The sequence below is a fragment of the Gobio gobio genome, assembly GCF_949357685.1.
Source record: "Gobio gobio genome assembly, chromosome: 8".
Taxonomy (NCBI): domain Eukaryota; kingdom Metazoa; phylum Chordata; class Actinopteri; order Cypriniformes; family Gobionidae; genus Gobio; species Gobio gobio.
Window position 1 is genome coordinate 42730600 of NC_137114.1, and position 13819 is coordinate 42744418.

At 37.1% G+C, this 13819-nt stretch overlaps 1 protein-coding gene across 1 annotated transcript in view; it reads right to left on the reverse strand.

Annotated features, from left to right (window-relative positions):
- med13b (mediator complex subunit 13b) overlaps positions 1 to 13819 on the reverse strand; it is a 49931-nt gene that overhangs the window by 33387 nt on the left and 2725 nt on the right. Inside the window, exons 2-4 of the mRNA XM_079822628.1 lie at positions 13053 to 13287; positions 7859 to 8027; positions 122 to 267 (exon numbers count right to left, since the gene is read on the reverse strand). Of these exons, the coding sequence (XP_079678754.1) occupies positions 122 to 267; positions 7859 to 8027; positions 13053 to 13287 (550 nt within the window). The remainder of the gene's footprint in view (positions 1 to 121; positions 268 to 7858; positions 8028 to 13052; positions 13288 to 13819) is intronic.

The following is a 13819-nucleotide window of genomic DNA, read 5'->3' on the forward strand; positions in this document are numbered from 1 at the left end:
GATAATACTAACCGTCAGTACATTTTATCATGGTTTATTGTAAAACAGGTAATCATCCCATCCCTAATGTAGTGCACTGCAGATTTGGTCTGGGCCTACTGATCAGTAATGCTCCTCCTACCTTGGACCGAGCTGCTGCTCTGCTGGGCCATTGTCAGGTGCTCCTCACTCAACAGGTACACAGGCTGGTGCTGGTTAATCTCCACACTGGTGCACACGTTACTGTCTCCATGTACGAAGAACGTGAAGGAGCAGGACAGGTGTTCACTGCAGAGAGAGGGGAACAAATGGAGGATTACTCGAGGAATCTGGAGTCACAGCCTAGGAGAAAGTAACACGCTTCCTGGAGGTCTCTGGGAATGGTGTGTTGACAGCTGATGTCTTTACAGTGTGTTTACAGGCACTGCAGTTAGTGACTGAACCTTGACCAGGAGTACTATGAAAAGAGTTAGGAAATGCTAGAACATTAGATACGTGCGTATACTATTACAAGTTCAGAAAGTAACCCTATTAACTTCAACTTTGAAAAAAGTTTGATTAAATGCTTGAACACAATGAATGCGTCACACTCTGATTTGCTTTGTAGCACACATGCTTAAAGTTAACAACCTAACACCTGTGAGTGTGTATGACCTGCAGGGTAGAGTAAACAGCTGTTACAGTGTAACCAAACAAGCAGATGATGAGTGATCACACTCACGCATTCAGGAAACATCAACTGAACTCACTTTTTTTAACAGAAGCCTTATTTTGTTTCCTTAGGATTCAAAAAAACGTATTGATTAATCATAACATTGAAAACTTTAATTTAAAGCAAAAAACTAAAATGAGGGAATGAACCATGCAATGCTGAAGAAAAGCAAATAATCAAAAACCACAGGGTTACAATAGGTTATTAATCATTAATAAGAAGTATTACAAATGTATATAGACGTTTAATATACAGCAACTTCTCTGATGATCCTCTATGATTTTTTTTTGATAACATTGAAATCACACTGACTTGTGGCTTTTTCAGAAGCTTCAAAGTCAGCATGAAACGAAAATCCATCGTATCTAGTTTCTAAATGCAAGTTATTGATCTTAAAGAGTGGTGCAGGTGTGACGCCAGAACCCGCTGCTGGTTCCTTCGAGATTTTCCTATGGGTTTTTAAAAATTTTAATTTATGAGTAAAATAAAGTCTGTGGTAAACATAACTCGACACTACTTTGACATCTTGTCCTAGAAACATAAATTACACACACTTTCCGATAACACATTTTGAAGCAGTTAAAACATATGTTTCTAAGAAGTACGTTTGGGGTGTGTGATTTACACTGTAGAACAAAACACCAAAGTATTATATGCAAGTATATATAAAAGGCTTTTTCTTTGATAACACTTCTAAAACCAAATTTAAGTCTGACTTAAAAAAAATCTACAGAAAAGTAAAGACTCCTAACAGAGTTCAAGACATCCCTCACACTCCATCAACATATGCTTAGGCAATAAAGGTCTCTGGCAAGAGGGGCAAAAAGGAGGATCTTCACCCATTAACAAAAACATATGTGTTAGTCTGGAGTGGTCTATTTGACACAGAGTGTAGATAATATAGTCCCAGCGACTTTCAAAATGGGCACAACGTTTTCCACCAACCACAGGATTGACTAAGTAAAGTTTATTTCTATTACACTGATCCCAATCGGCTTGCCAAGTGTTTATAATAGGTTTGAGTTCTGAAGGTGGATTTGGGAATTTTTGGAGCTCTAATAGGGCTGCATCATTAACGAAATTAAACTGCACACGATTTGGGGGGAAAAAAATCCAGGAAATCCCTATGGGCATCATACTATCTGTAGCTGAATAAACAGAAGATTGAAACGCTCTGATTGATAAAACATGACTAATAAACACACGACAACGATAATATATGGTAAAGTTCTTCTTCAAGCCTTCTACAGAGCGTTATGAATTAGCGTGTTGAATCATGATTCGGATCAAAATCAAAACCGACAAACTGCTGAAATCACGTGACTTTGTCGCTCCAAACCGCTGATTCGATACGCTGATTCATAACGCTCCGAAGCTTCATGATGCAGTGTTTTGAATTCGGCCATCACTATACAAGTCGTTATTGCGTTTTTTCTGCGCACCAAAAATATTCTCGTCGCTTTATAATATTAATATTGAACCACTGTACTCACATGAACTGATTTAAATATGTTTTTAGTATATTAATAGATCTTGAGAGAGGAAATGTCATTGCTGGCTATGCAGGCCTCACTGAACCATCGGATTTCAACAAAAATATCTTCATTTGTGTTCCGAAGATGAACGGTCTTACTGGTGTGGAACAGCATGAGGGTGAGTTCTTTACATTCGTGACATTTTCATTTTTGGGTGAACTAACCCTTTAAAATGTCTGAAATGTCAACTATAGATTAGTTTGATTTTATAATGTTATACTAAAACTAAAACTAAAACTATGGAAAACCCTAAACCTGTAGAAAGAAAAAGAAACATCTTTCTTAAGCATGCAGAATAATGCAAGTGGACTTTTTTTGTGTAATTGCACCTTTGATCGATTATGTAATTGTGGCATCTGTAATTGTAATCACGATTAGGATTAATTGTGCATCCCTACTTCAATGCTAATCGACATAGCCTTTATCACTGTATAGAAGACTCTGAAATAATATGTTGTGTGCCTTATTCTGTGTAAGAAGTCACTTCATCTCACAGAAGGATGCTCACCTGCCGTTATGAAGTGAGTTTGTTGTAAAAACATGTTATTAAATGTTGTCTTTTGTTGGACAAGAGGTTCATAAATGCTATGTTTGGAAAGATGTTTGACACGCGTGTGTGTTGCGTTTTCAAATGCATGTTATAAGTCGCAGTGCTTTCAGACGGAGCGGCATTTACTACTGATCACAGAGCCGCGCTTCACTGACAAGCTGCGCAAAAAAAAAAAAAATTCGCAGCCTTAGAGATTTCATTATCGCACAAAGCAAAATCGGTTTAAGTGTGATTTCGGGTTAACTGCGATTAATCGTGCAGCCCTGAGCGCTAATGATCCATGATAGGTCTGAATTTTAACAATAACAAACCTTTCAATACAAAATCTATTTGATTTCTCTTGCACAGCATTTATACTAGACACTAACAATCTCTTTGATGGCATTTACAATTTGATTTTCTAGAACTTTCCAGTGGGAGCCCTCTTTGCATGCCTGAACAGTGTAGTCCATTCTCATTCAGAAACACCAACACAGAGAACCAGAACTTCCTGCCTTTAATCCAACAGTGCATGCGCTCACTGGAGTGATGGAGTGACGGCCCCTGGTAACACCACGGAGTACAGCGCCAGCATCACTTTGTGCAGTGCCAGGCACGAATGACAGAGAAATAAAGGGAAAGAGAGAGAAATGGGAAAGTCTGCATTCCTTATATGTCTGTTAAGCACTCTTAGGAGTGACATGGAGTCCCCACACAGACAGGTGGCACTTCAACGCATGTACAGCCCTATACACTACCGCTCAAAAGCTTGGTGTCAGTACGTTTTTTTGGCCAAGAAATGAACACTTATATTCAGTAATGAATCGATGCATTAAACTGATCAAAAGTGATAATAAACATAACATCACAAAATATTTTTTATTTCAAATAAATGCTGTTCTTTTTAACTTTCTATTCATTAAAGAATCCGGAACATTGATTAATAATGAAAAATGTTTCTTGAGCAGAAAATCATCATATTAGAATGATTTTTGACGGATGATGTGAAAATAAAGTAATGATGCTGAAAATTAAGCATTTGATCACAGGAATAAACTATATTTAAAAAAACATAAAATAGAATAGGTATTTAAAATTGCTATTGTTTTTTGCTTTTACTGTATTTTTTATTAAATAAATGCAGCTTTGAGACTTTAACAAAAGAGACTTTTAAAAAAACAGTAACACTTTACAATAAGGTCTCATTTGTTAACATTATATAATGTATTAACTAACAACGGGCAATACATTTATTACTGTATTTATTATCTTTGTTAACATTAGTTATAAAAAATACAGTTGTTCATTGTTAGTTCGCAGAGCATTAATGATAACAAATGCAACTTGATTTTAAGAATGTATTAGTAAATGTTGAAATTCACTAAGATTAATAAAGGCTGTAAATGTTGATAACGATGATAAGCTATGAAAATTTTTTCTCGATATGGATTCATGTAACAACCAATCACACAGCAGAAATAAACGCAAAAACAGCTTTTAGCTTGCACGTCAAAGTACACGCTCTACTGGCAAAGAAAACCCGTCACGAGAAGGAAAAAATGAGTGGAAGCGGTTAAATTGAAAGTGAAACTAACTTTACGTTATCATCAAAAGATGACGAAATTGTCGATGAAAGGTAGCACACATTCAGTTGCTCATTTGAACCGCGACACACAGACCATTTATCCGCTCGGCTCAAAGTCCATTGCCAGCGCAAGCTCACTACAGCAGATCCGTTTACTCTGATCGGTCACGCGAACACGAAACAGCGCTGTGAGATCCAGTGAGAAGCGTGTGAATTCAGCAAAAAACACTAATTTCTCTGTGATTTAAGCTACTATTAAAGTCAGACAAAACAGCGCCGGCAAACACTAGAAACACTGTGCGCAATGATCAGAGGTGGACAGTAACAAAGTACATTTACTGTACTTAAGTACACTTTTTGAGTATCTGTACTTTCCTTGAGTAGTATTATTTCCGGAAACTTGTGAGTTTTACTTCACTACATTTGAAAGACAAATATCGTACTTTTTACTCCACTACATTTCTATCAAGGCCCTTGAAGTAGAAAGTCGTAGCCGCTTTGAAAGTCAGTGGATGATTTGTTTTCTTCTTTAAAATGGGAAAAAAAAAATTTGCAGACAGCCTATCAGTAATCACTCTTGTAGGATCACATGAAGTTCAATGATTTCTAAGTATTTTTTGAACACCAATCAATTGATGGCAAAATAAAAGGCGGCAGTTCCCAGGCGAAGTGCGCGCAACCATGGCCATACTTAAAAGTTAAAATTCAGAAGAGCAGACGTGGATAAGTCTGAAAAAGTGCGACGACACAAAAGTGCACACAGAAAGCTGCCTCTCAGACGCCAGACCACAAGTACTGAATTTTAGTCTATTGAATCTACTAAAATCTTAGGCCCCACTTTATATTAGGTGGCCTTAACTACTATGTACTAACATAAAAAAAATAAGTACAATGTACTTACTGTGTTCAAATTGCATTGCAAAAAACCTTTGCTGATATTGAGGTGGGATACGGGTAGGGTTAGGGATAGGTGTTATGGTATGGGTAAGTTTAAGGGAAGGGTTAGGTGTAAGGGAAGTGCCAACTGTGTAATTACAAATCTAACTACAGAAATGAATTACAGATGTTATTACATGCAGGTATTTTTTTAAATGTAAGTACAATGTAAAAACATGTACGTACACAATAAGTGCATTGTATCAAATGAATAATTAAAATGTTAGTACATAGTAGTTAAGGCCACCTAATATAAAGTGGGTCCAAATCTTATTATAGTCAATTAAAACTAGACTAAAACAATTCAGATGCCTAAAATGTTGTAGTCAAAAGACATCAAAATTTGCTGTCAAAATTAACACTGGTATGAAGTACGGTCGGTCAAATGATTTTTATAGATTTACCCGCCAAGTTGCCTTAGCCTTGTGGATACAACGCTAATGTATAGCGTTCAACAATGATGTTAGTTAGCATGCAAAAACTACGTAGTTGGGCTAATAATGTTAACTGAAGTCCTTTCAGAAATATGTTTTTACATAATCCTGTCAAATAAACACAATGTAGAAACCTTTCTTTTCTAGTATGATTTTGACTTTGATAAGAGCTTTGTAACTTTTAAACAAGTATTTAAATGAGTTCAAGGTATGCTAGCATGTCAGATGGAGCATGGCTGGCGTAAACCACCATGATGGAACAGCGTGCATTCATACAACAATGCAACAATTATAAAATAATGCGTTTACTTTTACTTTTGATACTTAAGTACTTTTCAAAGCAAGTACTTCTGTACTTTTACTTAAGTAAAAATCTATCTTTACAACTTTCACTTGTAATGGAGTAATATTTAACCAACAGTACTTTTACTCAAGTAATGGAGTTGTGTACTTTGTCCACCTCTGGCAATGATACAGTCAGAAGGATGTTCGATCTTATCCATAATTTAGCATGGATTTACTGTTGTGACACTAACTGCACCATACTGTGGCAGAAATGTGGGACATTCTTATAGAATTGTATTAGAATTATATTATTAATGTAGACATGTATTAAAGGAGTAATGGAATATTATTACAGTATTTTTATTTAGCTATAGAATTTATGCATTTACACTAAATGTTTTTAGGCTACTGTTTTTCATACGAATACCATAGAAACCATATAGATACATTTTACCATGGTAGTGAAGAGCTATATGCATGTTTTTAACTGAGGTTATCATGATCTAAATGTATGATACTATGGCAGACCAATGGTTAATTTTAATAAAACTCAGAATATTTAAATTTTACCATATAAAAATGAGGTTACAATTTTTACAGATGTCCGTGTTTTTGTTGATGAACATACATTTACATCTGCATCCTCCTAACTCAAGCTACTACTACTGTCAACTCACTGTCAAATGTGCATTTCTAAAACAAACCATGTAATATTATTAATATTGCAGCCTGTGCACACTGTGCTGACGATATACACCAAAGTCAGGCAACACAAATCTCGTGACTAGAAACAATATCAAGACATAATTTTTTCTATTAAGATATTTATTTTGTTCCGGACAAATGACTGGAAAAGTGGAAGGAAAATGTGAAGTGTTTGTCATGTTCTGACAATAAAGAGTTTAAAACCAGTTTAAATCTGCCTTTAAATTTGAAATAAATAAATATTTGACATTTATCGTGACAATTATTGATATCGACTGATATATTAAAAAAAAAATTACTGAGATCATTTTTTGGCTATATCGCCCAGCCCACCTGTAGAAGAACTGCCATTCTTAATTCTTGTTAACTAAAGTAGTTACCTAATGAAACCTTATTGTAAAGGGTTACCAAAAAACATTTCAAGAAAAAAAATGTACCAACCACAAACTTTTGAACGGAGTGTAAATTCAAGCTCCCTTGTTCATGGAAACAACAAAGCACCCGGCATGCTTAGCCACGAGTATCTATGCTTATTAGGAAGAAGTCTGGATGTTTCGCATATTTTTAAGTTCAGGCAGAGCTGAACATGTGAAAGCGAAATGGTGGTTCCTGTTGACCTACCTAGTGTGAAACCGCAAAGTCAGTGTTTTGTGAGAAGAGTAAGCTCTTCATTAAAACGTAGACAGAGGAAGCAGCTACACTTTCCAGCTCTGCATCCTTAGCTGAGACAGAGTGCACCGAACACACACCCACAGCAGGAAGCCAAATCCTCCCACCCACAGACACACCACAACACCTCAGCCCTGAGGGAGCCAATGACATCGATGCAAATGAGACCAATAATTAGATGGACCGCATCTTTTGCCCCTCCTTTTAATATCCAAATATTTCACTTAAGACAGGAGCTTTGTTGGAATGACAGAGTATCCCAGGAGGAAACACGACAGTATTGCTGGCTTCCAGAGCAGGGGCTCTTCCCCACACAAGGATGCCAACAGCCTGATGTCACTCGTCGGCTGCGACAAACAATGAGGATCATGCTGTTAAAAGCCGCAGCTTACGGCATGTATCCGCATCGCTGGGCATGAAAACACGGCAGGTTATCGCCGTGACATAAACAAGAAGCAGAGCTACGGTTTCAATCAGCGGTTCTTTTACCTTTTGTTGATGGGCTTCTCATCCTTCTCGTAGGGTTTGACGAACCACTTGCCGATACGAATGAAGGATCTGTTCATGAGGCAGCGTTCCAGTAGGTTATGGATGGCTTTGAAGAGCAGCGTTCGACACTCGTAGGTCAGGCCACTCTCCCATGAACCGTCTTCATTACCTGTGCAACACAGAGACGGGACACATCAGTACTCTATAGAGTGGTGCAGGTATAACATCACTTTGTAGGGCAAAACGTGAAAGAGAGTTAGGATTTTAGCACTTCCAGGGCTCCAGACTAACTTTTTTCACTAGGAGCACAGTGGCCCCCAACTGAAAATTTTAGGGGCACAACCAGAAATTTTAGGGGCGCACACCGTAGATCAACATGCTAACCAAATCTACTAATTTCCACTGTATTACTAATAGGGATGGGTATCATTAAGGTTTAAATGGTATTACTACTCTTACCCATTCTGCTTATCGACCCGGTACTTTAACAGTATTCTTATCGGTTCTTTTTATTATACTGTATTTTTTTTTTAATGAAAAAAAAAAACATAATTAAGAACATAATTAACATGGCTTTATAATCGGAAAAGTAAAATATCTATAGCAAAAGAAACAGCAATGTTTGAACAAAACTATAAAACATCTATTCGTAAATGGACCAGTGTGCAGGCATTCGGAAGGTCTGCTAACATTAATATTACAGTAAAGAACAAACCTACAAAGAAATTAATAAAGTAATGAAATGTAAAATAACACTGCATAGTTTTCACTGTATAAATTGATAGATTAATGCTTATAAAAGCTAAAGTTATTCATTCAAGAGATGTGAATATTTTCTATTTGCCTTTTGTTCGATTCAAATTAATTGCTCAATCGTCAGCAGGTTTATCTGACGCTGCACCTTTAAGACCGAATGCAGAACTGTTAATAATATCATATTCTCCTATTTCTCCAAACTATTTACGGCCATTTAAGATATAAACTGTTAAAGTAACTACTTTCCAATCCGGTCATTTTGACACCGGCTATTTGTTGTTTATTTGATGGTTTAGACGCGCACACGAAGCCTAAAATATAAAGTGCAAGTCGGTCCATTTCGCAGCACACACACATAAGCCGCCTTGAAGTTGGAAACAGCGTCTCTTGCGCGGATTATTGTGCATTTAATAGCTCTTTATTATCAAACACATCCCGCAGTTTAGCAACAGTAGAGACTGCAGTTTACAACAATCACTGAATCTGACGTTAAGTTTAGGTTTAGGGAGAAATGACAGCGCAGCTGTGAAGGGAAGGATGAGCTCGACGGGACACTGGTATAGGAATAGTTTTTTCCTCATATCATCTTTTTATAATTCTTGGAAGCCGAAATCGAAAATAAAATTCGATTAATATCACAGCACATCCCTAAAGTTTAAGCAAACTATACTTTTGTGTAGTTCTCTTGGCCATCGTCACTCATTAAAGCTGACTGATGTGTTGTGTTCGCTGTAGCTCCACGTGAGAGAGCTCGCTCGCTCGCTTTCTCACTTGTGGATTGCGAAGAGCAAAAATGCATCATATTATCTCATATAGAAACGGCTGGCAAATATAGAATTTGCCAGATATAACGTCTATCAATTATAAATAGTAAGTGTATTTTCTTAATTTCTCCAGTACCGACAGCAGGCAAATTTACTGGTCGCACATGTGCGACTGGATGTAAAATTCAGTCGCACACACTCAAATTTTAGTCGCAAAATGCGACCATTTGGTCGCAGTCTGGAGCCCTGACTTTCGTTTCCATCATCAATGTTTTTTTGTTTTTGTTTAAATGGCTGAAATAGTGCCTGTTCACCACAGACCTTTTCTTGTTATATTCTACAACATAAAATCAGTATTACCCCGTTACATGTCTTGAAAAAGGTGGTTGCTAACAAAGTGGCTAAATGGGACTATAGAGGCTGTCGAGGAGATTAAACGTCATCACGCCGAACAGGTAAACTCAGTCCCCTCATTATGCTTATAATTTGGCTCTTATAAACTATTCTAACTCAAACGTTCTGGGAAAATGTTTTGAGATAAAAACTGAGAGTTGTCAGAAGCTTAGTAGTAATGGTGACATTGAAGTCATGTGACCATTGTGTACTTCGTTTATAGGCAGCCTACTTTTAGCTTTTTACTTCTGCCGACTGCATTCATGCTTTAAAATTATTAAAAGTTGTGTTTATCTTGATGGACAAAACGGGTCAGTATCATAAACTTTTGTTGATCACAGAGCTTGTTTTATTGCGATAATCCAAAAACCTATGGGAAAATCCTATTGGGTTTTTCTCGAGGGAACCAGAGTGATGCTAACTGACAGTTGCATTGAAAATAAACCAAAATAAATCTATATCCCGCCAAAGATTTATTTAATCATTTACTGGTACTGCTTTAAAATGCTTCTGTGAGTGTTTGTGCAAGCGCCCCATGAGAAGTGTCAAAAGTTTCTATTTGCATGTTTTTGCAGCATTATACTTTGCAGCCAATCACAGTCATATCTGTTGTGCACATGAAAGTAAAAGCACAATGTCAATAAGAGATTCATTGCAGAGCGTAGACGGCTTTATTGATTATATAAAGGGAGTTTTCACGCTTTGTGTACCTCGTGAAGTCTTGAAAATGCAAAATAATAGACCTGTCACTTTTTCTATGTAATGTGTCACGTGTTACTTTGTTGTTCATTATATTACTTACATCTTAAATTGGTCACTTTTTACATATAAATTTACTTCTTTTTAAATATAAAATAGTTCTAAGCACTTTATTTTATGATTTGTCCTGTGAGTTGTCCTTGTCTGAATAAATAGGCAGGGCTCCAGAGTGCGACTAAATGGTCGCATTTTGAGAACTACACAGAAGTTTAGTCTGCTTAAACTTTAGGGATGTGCTGTGATATTAATCGAATTTTATTTTCGATTTTGGCTTCCAAGAATTATAAAAAGATGGAATGAGGTAAAACTATTCCTATACCAGTGTCCCGTCGAGCTCATCCTTCCCTTCACAGCTGCGCTGTCATTTCTCAGTGTCAGAATCAGTGATTGTTGTAAACTGCAGTCTCTACTGTTGCTAAACTGCGGGATGTGTTTGATAATAAAGAGCTATTAAATGCACAATAATCCGCGCAAGAGACGCTGTTTCCAACTTCAAGGCGGCTTATGTGTGTGTGCTGCGAAATGGACCGACTTGCACTTAATATTGTAGGCTTCGTGTGCGCGTCTAAACCATCAAATAAACACCAAATAGCCGGTGTCAAAATGACCGGATTGGAGAGTAGTTATTTTAACAGTTTATATCTTAAATGGCCGTAAATAGTTTGGAGAAATAGGAGAATATGATATTATTAGTTCTACATTCGATCGGTCTTAAAGGGGCAGCGTCAGATAAACCTGCTGACGATTGAGCCATTGATTCGAATCGAACAAAAGGCAAATAGAAAAAATTCACATCTCTTGAATTAATAACTTTAGCTTTTATAAGCATTAATCTATCAATTTATACAGTGAAAACTATGCAGTGTTATTTTACATTTCATTACTTTATTAGATTTCTTTGTAGGTTTGTTCTTTACTGTAATATTAATGTTAGCAGACCTTCCGAATGCCTGCACACTGGTCCATTTACAAATAGATGTTTTATATTTTTGTTCAAACTTTGCGGTTTCTTTTGCTATAGATATTTTACTTTTCAGATTATAAAGCCATGTTAATTATGTTTTTTTTTTTTTTATAAAATAAAAAAAAGTATAATAAAAAGAACCGGTAAGAATACTGTTAAAGTACCAGATCGATAAGCAGTATGGGTAAGAGTAGTAATACCATTAAAACCTTAATGATACCGATCCCTATTAGTAATACAGTGGAAATTAGTAGATTTGGTTAGCATGTTGATTTACGGTGTGCGCCCCTAAAATTTCTGGTTGTGCCCCTAAAATGTTCAGTTGGGGCCCACTGTGCTCCTAGTGAAAAAAAGTTAGTCTGGAGCCCTGATAGGATATGTTAATATTACAAGCTTTTTTTTTTTTGCATCTATATTGAAGTTTATTTATTTTTAGTACTGGGCTTGCAGTTCACATGTGTTGGGTACTTTGTAGTGTGTGTGCATGGATGGCCGTGTTCGTCCTCCACAACCGAAAGACCATTCATGACCCATGAAAAACCCTGTATTATATCCACATGCACATGCTCAATGGCGCTGTTTAAATCATATTAGATACATTTGAGTGTGTTCAAAGTTGTTATAATGCTACTCTGTGCGTTCGCTCGGCCGCTACTATGAGACACGTGTTCACACTACAGTGAGCTAGATCGATATTAGTCATGGTAAAACATGGTACTCGCGGTAAATCAAGAAAACCAGATTTAAACATTAAGACTAACTGTGTTGAGCTGTATAACAATGATTCGTTTTCTGTCAATGAATGTATCCAAACATTTGCTCACCTGTCTAATAAAACCCATCATATATTAAAGCGTCTTTGGCGTTTCCATGGTTTCTACAAAATAAAACCGGAAACCGAGGGTATGACAGGTATGATGTCATTGATAGGCGACGTACAGACACGGTCCATGTCCCGGTTAAAATCGCTTATTTCTCTGGATTTAAACATTCTTGGAAACATTTGACACAAGTCAACAAAATATATAACACTGTTCTAGTGGTTTATGGATATTTTCGTCCGAAAATCTTACATATTGTGCCTTTAACATCACTTTTTTAAAATACAAAATATTGATCAAGCTATTATGGTAATAAATGTGGATCAGAAACACGTTTTATACTTTAGAGTTGAACCTTAAAAAAAAAGAATTGAGCCAAGCCAGCCAATCTAAATAAGCTTCATTAACTTTAGTAATCATAGTTTCCTCTTCCATATATGAAGTCGTGTCTTATTTGTTATGCATATGAGTCTCGCTGCAGACATGCTAAAATCCTTCAATACTTTGTTTCTGTTTTGACACTGATGCAGTTAGCAAACCTCAACAACTGCAATAACTGGTCTATGACTAATGTCTGGAAACACCTCCCGTCTAACCACTGATTTTACCAAAAGAATTTCGGTATCAAGCTCCTGACAAGCAAAATGTCATCTCTGACTACATACATTTCTTATTCTGTATGCACAAACGTTACGGTTCGGGAGAAGCGTGTCAGTTTAACAAGGAGGTAGACGTACATGATAGGTCATGGTGGACGAGCTCGGCAAAGTTGGGGTCGTCTCCCCACCAAAAGATCCAGAGCTCTCTTCGGCCCGGGGTCTGGTGCCTCCGCCACACGCTCAGCACGTCTGCCTTCAGGCAGCGACTGAAGCTGCACAGGATGGGGTCCTCCTCCGTCACCGGGAAGAGGATGGGGGACGAGGTGGGGCCCTGCCATACAAAACACTTCCATTTAATCCCGGTGAGGTCAGCCTGAAGGCAAAAGAGAGAGGGAGAATGTGTTAGAAAAATCCATCATGTGGGACGGCTTAGCAGCAACCAGTGATAAAGCGGCAACTCTGCTGGGGTTAATAGACATGCATATGCAAAAACACAGCCAAACTGGCAATCTAAGTGTCCGATTGTGCAACTTTGATAAATGTAGACATGTAAGAAGAGTTTCTTTGTGACTAATGCAAGATGACGACATCTAGTCATGCCCATAAAGCATCATGAATCAACAACATATAGGCCTATTCGGGGGGGGACGGGACGTCCAACTTTTTGACTTTGAAGTGAACTAACCAATTGGACAAGTGAGTGAAAACTTGTCTCATTTGCATCATTTGCTCATGAGTCATTTACATGTCATGCCCACTGATGATGAACAGTTTTCATGACAAAATGACATGTTTTATCCATTAAGGGAAAGAATATTACAATCTTATATATCGTTGTGCACCCCAATATCATTTTGCTTGAAATTGCCTTGAGGTTACTAAAATTAAAAATTTTGCAGTGTAAA